Source organism: Medicago truncatula, chromosome 8 (assembly GCF_003473485.1).
Source record: "Medicago truncatula cultivar Jemalong A17 chromosome 8, MtrunA17r5.0-ANR, whole genome shotgun sequence".
NCBI lineage: Eukaryota > Viridiplantae > Streptophyta > Magnoliopsida > Fabales > Fabaceae > Medicago > Medicago truncatula.
The window spans coordinates 15,971,175-15,979,962 of record NC_053049.1 but is presented as its reverse complement, the minus strand read 5'-3'; the positions used below and the strand labels follow the sequence as shown (position 1 = coordinate 15,979,962).

The 8,788-nt window shown below is 32.7% G+C and overlaps 1 protein-coding gene and 1 pseudogene across 1 annotated transcript; both read right to left on the bottom strand.

Moving 5' to 3' along the window:
* Nucleotides 1–250: 250 nt before the first annotated feature.
* LOC11410376 (cytosolic sulfotransferase 15-like) lies at nucleotides 251–1,499 on the bottom strand (annotated as a pseudogene).
* Nucleotides 1,500–6,877: 5,378 nt separating this feature from the next.
* On the bottom strand, nucleotides 6,878–8,385 carry LOC11409245 (protein ENHANCED PSEUDOMONAS SUSCEPTIBILITY 1). Its single transcript, XM_003627995.3, has one exon. The coding sequence runs from the start codon at nucleotides 8,332–8,334 to the stop codon at nucleotides 7,006–7,008; it is 1,329 nt and encodes a 442-aa protein (XP_003628043.1). The 5' UTR covers nucleotides 8,335–8,385; the 3' UTR covers nucleotides 6,878–7,005.
* Nucleotides 8,386–8,788: the final 403 nt, after the last annotated feature.

The following is an 8,788-nucleotide window of genomic DNA, read 5'->3' as shown; positions in this document are numbered from 1 at the left end:
TTCTTAGAATAGAAAAATCAACAAATAACTTTTTACTTCATTAATTAAAATTACCGTTAATTAATTTATTGATTTAAGAAAAAAGTGTAACGCTACACACCAATTTACGAGTATATCATAGAAGTTCTCTAATTGTAAAGCATATATCCCATTTTGCGAAAAAGTAAAATAAAAAAATACCAACATAAAGATCATAAAGAAAGCCCTTTATTAAAAGAAAAACAAAAATAAGAAAGTCACATAGTTGACCAGTTGTAAACCTCTTTATTCAGAAAATAAAAATGATCAACCACAATATTTGTGTCTTACGCTTATTTAAGCTAAATACATGGTCCTTATTATTTAAGATTATAATAACATTACCATTAAGACTCCCCTAATAAAAGAACATCACCATTAAGACTTTGTTTATTTAAAGAACACCAACGAACCATTTATCCACTTGCTAGTGATAATATTATGTGCATACTTTAAATGAAAGACCTGATCCGCTAAACTTCTCTTCAATGATTTTGGATAGTTTTTCTACCATTGAAGGAGAAAGGTAGTTAATCCAATCTCCTACCTCAGCCTTTCGGAACAAGTAGTTTTTTTCAATTTTCCTTCCAAACTCTCCAAATTTATTTGCCTCCAATTCCTTCATCTTTTTAAAGCTACATAAATTGATAATATTCTCAATCACACCATTACTTTCCTCTTCTTGAGTGAAAGGACAATCCAAGAACTCTGCAATTCTTTTGACATGAGAATTTCCATTTTCTTTAAGATCTTCATATTTCATGAATAAAACCTTGTCTGGTCTAGCTATGCTCTCGTTCAAATAGCCTAACACATGGTCCCAAAATGAACCAACATGACATATCCCCTTACAATACCTTTCAAAATCATCCTCTATAGTTATTGTAGGAAAATCAAAATTTAATGAAATTTTGTTCATAAAATTCCAATATGACACGTAAGTGTCAAAAGGGTTCCTGCATATGTAAATTATCTTACAATTGGATTCCTTGATTGACTTTGCTAAGGAAGCAAAAGGAATGTGAGTTCCAAAAAGCCTTGGTTCAATCATGTTTAATATATCAAACTTAGGAAACTGGGAAATGGTATCAACATACACATTTGATTCCAAGGAAGGCACAAGTTCATGAGAATTAGATGTAAGTAATGGATGATTCTCTAAAGAAGAGAAACGATTACGATTAACAATAGCAAAGGTTAGGGCTTTCAACCATGTTGTTCCAGTTTTTGGCATAGAGGCAACAACAACATCACTATCTTTTGGCTTGAAAATGATTTTGAAAAGAGATTATAGATTTTATTTGAGATGGTGGAGCCCAAAAACCTTGGAAAAAATAAAAATAATGGTTTGGGACCCCATAATATTCTTTAGGAAGTGAGAGGATTAGCTCCTTGCATTTACTGTCTTCTTCACCAAATGCTTCTAATTGCACATCTTTTGATTGATATTCAGTGAAATTTGTGAGATCTTTTGATGCCATTAGGTAGCTTGGTATAGTGGCTAGCATTGCACTGTTATTTATACATATAGGACATTAATTAGTAATAGTTTTTTTGCAAATTAATTATAGTTTTTTTGTCTCATATTAATAATGGTTTTTATTTTTTTTATATATAAATATATAAATTATTAATGATAGTATTTTTTACTCATATTAGTAATGGTTTTTATTTTTTTATATATAAGATATTCAAAAATATAGAAAATTCCATATCCCATTACTCCCTTTCAAAATGAGTGTCGTTTTAACCAAAAAAAATTGTTTTAAGATGAATGTCACTTTCAATTGTACCCTTCAATTAATAATACTATATACACTACTTCCAAAGTATTATTTTTTTCTTTAATGAAAAATAAACCAATAGTTGATTAGGATAATTTGGTAAAATAATATCTCTCTTTCTTTTAATTAATGTATTTCTTAATATGTGTGTAAAAACTATAAACGACATTCATTTTGAAATGAAGGGAGTATTTGATAAAGTAAATCACTATTCTTTATGGCAGCTTAAAGCAAATAACGCCAACTTTGTTTATTGATTTAGTAGGTGGTGGTCGAGCCCTTTGTTGTGTTTGGATATTGGCTAATCGCTTTTTGTAACGTTGACATTTTGTAATTATTAGTGTTCTTTGTGGTACACCTTGTTTAAGGAGACTTCTTGTCGTTATTATTATATACCATTTTGATTGTAAAAAAAAAAGATATTATCTAATAATGTTTATTTTTTTTTTCAAATTAATAGTAATGCAAAGAAATGCAGAGGTTGACATTGTGATTCCTATTACCAAGTGAAGTATTTGGTATGCTAGAAATACAAAGGTTTTTGATGATATAAGCATGCCTCTAATGGATGCCTTGTCAAAGATCGAGGTCATGACTCGCGATATTACTCAAGCTTTCAACAATATGCATAAGGAGACATTCATTTTGAAAACATTTTTTTGGGTTAAAACGACACTCATTTTGAAACAGAGGGAGTATTATTGATTAGAGGTATGTTTATGAAAAATATTAATAAATGCATTAGTACTTTAAAAAGAGGTTTATATTTATGGACAAATTTTTAATTAAATGAGTGCTTATATATAGGGACAAATGATTATTATGTGCATCCCTCACAAGTTATAATGTCAACGTATCTTTTAAATTCTTAAGAAAATATCTTTAAAAAAAGTTTATAATTTCAACATTCTATTTATTATTCTTGTAAAAAAACACTTTGTATAATTATAATAAAAATCAACCAATAATTGCATCGAAATAATTGTCATTTTAAATTTTTAATGTATAACTAATTAATAGTTTTCAACTATATAGCCTCTAATTAATTAATAATAATAAGGAGAATGGGCAACCCTCGCAAATTATAATTTCAACTTTGTATTTAGTATAATAAAAATCAACCAATAGTTAATTATGCCAATTTGGTCAAATGATTATTATTATTTTTCTTCATTTATATGTTCTCATTATTTTTAGGTCAAATAGTTTAATGACTATGATTCAACTTTTTAAGGTGAATAAGTGGGATGTCTTCTCTTTAATTTGTATGAAATAATCAGAAGGGAGAATAATGAGACTAATTTGGTCATCACATTTCTCTTTATTTCCTGCAATATATTTGATACATGTTAATTGACTGATTATGTTAATTGCTTCATATGCTTAGTGATCGAATTACTTGAAAATCAAATTGAAAATATAGTTTATAGTTCAATCATTATACATTGTAAACATTATCCTTTCAATCGATTCATCATATCATATATGAAATAATCTTGTTTCTTGTGATAGTGATTTATTTCATAAGTTTAGGGATAGTTTGATATTGTTGTTAGTTTTGTGGATTTATATTGTGTATTAATAATTGACAGGTTAACATCAATTCAAGTGTGAATATCTCTTTCAAAGTTGGACCCTTTGTCCAGATGACACGACCATGGAGGTGGTTCTTGCATGCATCAACACTAGCTTGATGCTCCTCTTCTGGGATATAAATAGCAAGGGAATCACCTTTATAGCAAGGTTTTGGCAGCTGACTCAAAGGAATGTCACAAAAATTGTTAAACACTTGAAAAAATGTTTTGTTGCTTATGGTTAGGTTTTGGTTGAGATCGGTTGAACTGGTTCATCACACGCAAGGAAAGGCTAGGGAATGATTGGTATTGACATGGTGAAAGTGAAGAAAGAGTGGAAGAAGATGGTCGGTAAGACGTGTTGAACCAAATTGAATTTTAGAACAAAGTCTCTAAGATTTTTATGATAACAATGTATGAAAGAACAATTGCCTACTCTAATGATCTCGAGTATGCAGGACCATACAATTAAATTTTGACTTCAAAGTCATGTTATTTTTTATGATATATCAAACTCTGAACCCAAAGGAAAGGACGTTGGTACAATGAGTGGAACGAGGGGAACCGAAACCATAATTAAGCATATTATATTTATTCTATTTTTATTATGAAGGTATAAACAAAATTAATCTTAACTAGCATGAGCGCCGTCCAGCCTTTTCAATTTTATATCCATTGCCAATTTTATTTACTTGTTGATTCACCACCTAGCTTTCATTGGCTTTTGAATCATACATTAATTGAGTGTGCTTCTTCCAATTGGTAACGTGTGGGTTTTTTTCCACCGTTTTTCTTCTTCTGAGATCAAACTTCTGGACTTAATCACCGTTTCTTTCTTTACTGACTTACCTTGCACTTGTTTGATCTCAGCTGCCATGTTTGAGTGGCAAGTTGAGATGTCGGTTCCAGCACCAATTCCCTCTTCTGCGAGGGTTGCCACACCTCATGTACCGGTGGCTTCCTCCGTGGTCTCATTTGCATAGGCACTGTCAGGTTCCACTAAGGCAACTTCGAATGATAATTTTCCTCAACCGTCGATTCGAGGAGAAAGAGTCAGTATTAAGATTACTCAGGACTTTTATTAACGTGGATTGAATTTTTGCAAGTCTAATTTGCGGGGAAGACTTGTTTTGAACAAAGGAGACAAGCCCTATTCTACAAAGGAAATTGAATCAAAATTACAGAAGCTTTGGAAGACAGGAGTGCATGGCATATGCTTTCTCTAGGAAGGGGGTACTATGATTTTTTCTTTGCCAACGAAATGGATATGCGCTTGGTCTGGGTTGCGGGCACGATGAACTTGAATACGGATGTTCTTAGGCTTTTTGAGTTGTCAAAAGACTTCAACATGCGTACTCAGCGCAATACGCATGCTCAGGTGTGGATCTGATTGCTTGAACTGCCTGAGGAGTATTGGATGGAGCGGACGCCTGTGAGATCGCAAGTGCGGTGGACACTCCTCTTTTGATCGACAATGCGATGACCAAGGGCTTATTTGGTCACTATACCCGCATTTTGGTTAATATGGATTTCTCTCGCAAGCTCTTTCACGAAATTGTTGTTGAAAGGGAAGGGTTTGATTTTACGGTGGAAGTGGCATATGAATGGTTACCGGATTTCCGTACTCACTATCAAAGCATAGGGCACGATGTTACTGCTTGCCGACGTTTGTATCCTAGGAAGGAAACAACCACAACTAAGGAGCAGATTGCACAAGGGAAGAAGCATGTCCCGATTAAGAAGGCTAATTGGGTACCTACTAAAGAGAATCCATCTCGCATTGGTTCCTCTGCTGCCTTTGGCTCTACGAAGGGAAATGATTCAGTACCAATCAATGTAAATGATGAAACAGAGGCAATTCCTCAACAAAATTTGGATGTTTATGTCCCTGTTCAGAATGAAACCACAACTTTGGAGAAGGAAACAGAAACCGTAACATTGGAAATGGAAACAGAAACAGTGCAGCAAGAATCTATGAATTTACAGATATTCCACTCCAGATTACCCTTGAGGTCGCAGAGGGAGCAGCAAGGCTCGGTGCAACAACATCTCCCGTCCAAGGGGATGTTTCCATTAATCAATCAGAGGATATATCATCATCAATTCCGACACCGGTGGTAACTGTTACTTCTCATACTCCTGTTATTATTAATAATACATGCATGCAACTTGAGAATGTATTCGATGAAATTGTTAGATCAGATGTAGAAGAAAACCATGAACATATTTTATCTCCCGTCCGTGAGAAAGCCTTAGATAGCAGTAGTATTGTGGCTCCGGAGGGTGCTCCAATACATCTGGTGCTATAGAATGACTTAAATTTTATGCAAGATTGGTTAGCGAAGGTTGTTGTTAATAACGAGGTACCTTTTATTGAGGTAATTTCAAAGTCACAGAAGAAAAAAAAATGTGCAAAAGGCTGCATACAAAATCCGCTCTCAGGGTCCCCTCCCACCATTTAAATGAATATTATTTATTGGAATATCATGGGGGCTTCTCTAGTGTGGTCCAGGCATACCACCTCTTATTCATGTTTGTCTTCGGAACCGTTGGCACAACTGCACTCACAATGGTTTGTTTATTTGTGGTTCACTCTGTTGCCTCCCTCTTTGGGGATGGATTTTGCTAGGGACAGAAATGGGATGCCGAAGTACAGATTTTCTTAGCTATTTCTCTTTCTAGTTTTCTGTAATTATTTATTTTTCTTTAGAGGGTATTGGCTTAGTCCCCCCTCATTGTAAATTTTTTTCCCTTTTTTTTTAATAAAATTTACGTATTGGAAAGGCGGTAGAAGATGGGGGTGTCTGTTGGGTGTCAACCTAATTGGGATGCTTCAGACTCTCCCGGAAGCCCAACCTTTCTCCTGGTCTTACCAAAATTTAACTAGTTGATTAGTGACAAACAATTGTCTTGTATATGAATTGTACGCTCCAAAAACATTCTTTAATGACCCATTTAGAGAAAAAAAAAAGTGAAAATAATAAAATTTATGAAAAAGAAGTTATAATCTAAATATTATAATTATTCTCGGTGTTTTGTCAAATATATTAAAAAAAATACTTATTTTAAGTAATTTTTTAGTGCCAAACATTTGTTGCTCAGTATATGATTTTTATAATAAATTATATTTATTCTTATTTTTATTTATAATATACAAAATATAAATTTAGTTAATTGATTATTGGAAAATAATTATTTTTTATTTGAATTTTACGTTATTCATTTGTAGGGAATAACGTAAAAATAATTTATCACTTTTAGAATAAATGAAAATGTATAAAAATTTATAAATAAAATTTGTAAGAGTTTATTTTTCTTATTAAAAAAGAAAAAGAAAATTAAGGTGTCAAAAAATTATAAGTGGATTAGTTTTGGTATTTTAATAGCAATTGATTAGCTAAAGTCTACCATATAGGTGCAAGCCTCAAAGTCACAATACACACTATAAAAATAAAATCAAACCTTCTTAATTACCATAGGTAATGGAAACAAAAAAAAAAATTTAAGACATCAACATAATTATTTCCTAAAAAAAAACATAATTATTCATGGGTAACACAAAATACAAACCAAACTGGAGATGAACTGAAATGATATACCGAAGGTTTTGCATAACACTAGAAGCAACATTAGTTGGACACAACATTCATAAACTCGGGATCATTACCAATTGCCTCCAAAGTTTCATGGGACAAACACACTTCAAGATCCATACTATCTTTTTCTACACCTTGAAATACACAAATATTTCCATTTTCTTTATTTGCACCCCCAGTTCGAACCCCCACAGGTTTTCCCCAACCAAAATCATTGCCATAAACATCAAACCAGGGTGAACTACTACCCACTAATGTTTTACAATTGAACTTAGCATCAGTAATAAAACTAGGTGTTTTCAACCAACTCTCATATTCATTTTTCAACATCTCATCAGATTGCAAAGCAATCATCTTGTTCATCTCCAAAGCACCTTTACCAAGTCCATTGTCTTGCAACAAATCACCAACTTTCATGCTAACAGCAGGATCTATCAATGCGTTACCAAAATAATCCTTTTTCAACAGAGGAATCAACCTTGGTCTAACGCCTATAACCACCACATAATGCACTTCTTCTTCGGGGTCAAGATTTTTGGAACGTATAATAGATCGCCAAATGTGAGTGAAAAGTGCTTGCAAAGAAGATATGTTCTTTGTACCAGCCTCTAAGTTGGCTTTGAATTTTAGTTTTGCAATATTCTCTTTTGTGAAATGAAACATTCTCTCATATAGGTTGAGTTTTTCTTCTTTATGATGAATATTTTGTGGTTCTATTGTGAAAGGAAATTGAATCGGAGGTTGAATATCATCTGAAAACCAACGTTCAAATGATGGAATTTTGGATATTTCAAGAGAACCATTTGAGATTTTGGCCCATGAATTGATGAAATGCCAAATCGACGTACCATCAGCGACCACATGATTAACTGTGCAAGCAATGAAGATGCCATTAACCAGTTCTGTTACTTGTACTGCAAGTAATGGCATTGATGTCCCTTCGTAGTTTTTCACTCCGTTAAATGGAAAAAATGAGTGGAGAATTTTAGGATGATACGTGGCTCCAATGATGTCATCGACACTGGTATTTTCTGCTGCAGCATGAACAAATAGTGCACCAACATTGTTGCACGTGATGGAACACGAGATAGTGTTATCTTCGTGTTCCTTGATTTTGAGACGACCAGTAAAGGGTGGAAAAAATTCAAGGGTGGATGAAAGAGAGTGTTTAAGGTGTTCGATTTGATTTGATGTGTCTAAGTTGGAAGGATGATGATAAATAAGGCCCTTTTGGTTGACTCCAAATGGGAGGAATTGTAGATCCCATGGTGTTAAATCGATTGTATGATGATAATTTGGGTCACAAGGATTGTGATTTGGTGCATGGACCGGAGTGGTGGAGAGGACTTGGATTGAACTCATAACTAAGGTAAATACTCTTTTGAGACTTGAAAAGAATTGTGATGTTGGGTGGATAAGAGAAAGGATGCACAGAGATAATCTATTTATAAAAAAGTTTACTGATTTTCTTTTAAAATAAAATAAAAAGTTTACTGATTTGTGTATTATGTTTTTTGTGGTGCATGATTGTAAAGGATAAGATTGCACATGAGTGTCAGAAAAGAAAAATATATGTTAGAACTATTATTATAGTAGAAGGGGTTGAGGATATTGCTGATCAGCAACAATTCTTAATCACAATTTCAAGTAAAAATGATTAATTTGAACACACACATCGTATTATTAAAAAAAAAAATTTAAAGAAGATTGAATTAAATAATATGCATTTTCAAAATAATTAATAATATTTATTTTTATTCCCTCAAAAAAAAAAATTATGTCCACTAAAAAAATGTGCTTGTTTTAATCCTTTTAA

Bases quoted from the DNA above. Each gene is read 5' to 3' on its own strand.
- LOC11409245 (XM_003627995.3), bottom strand. From the start codon at position 8,334: ATGAGTTCAATCCAAGTCCTCTCCACCACTCCGGTCCATGCACCAAAT.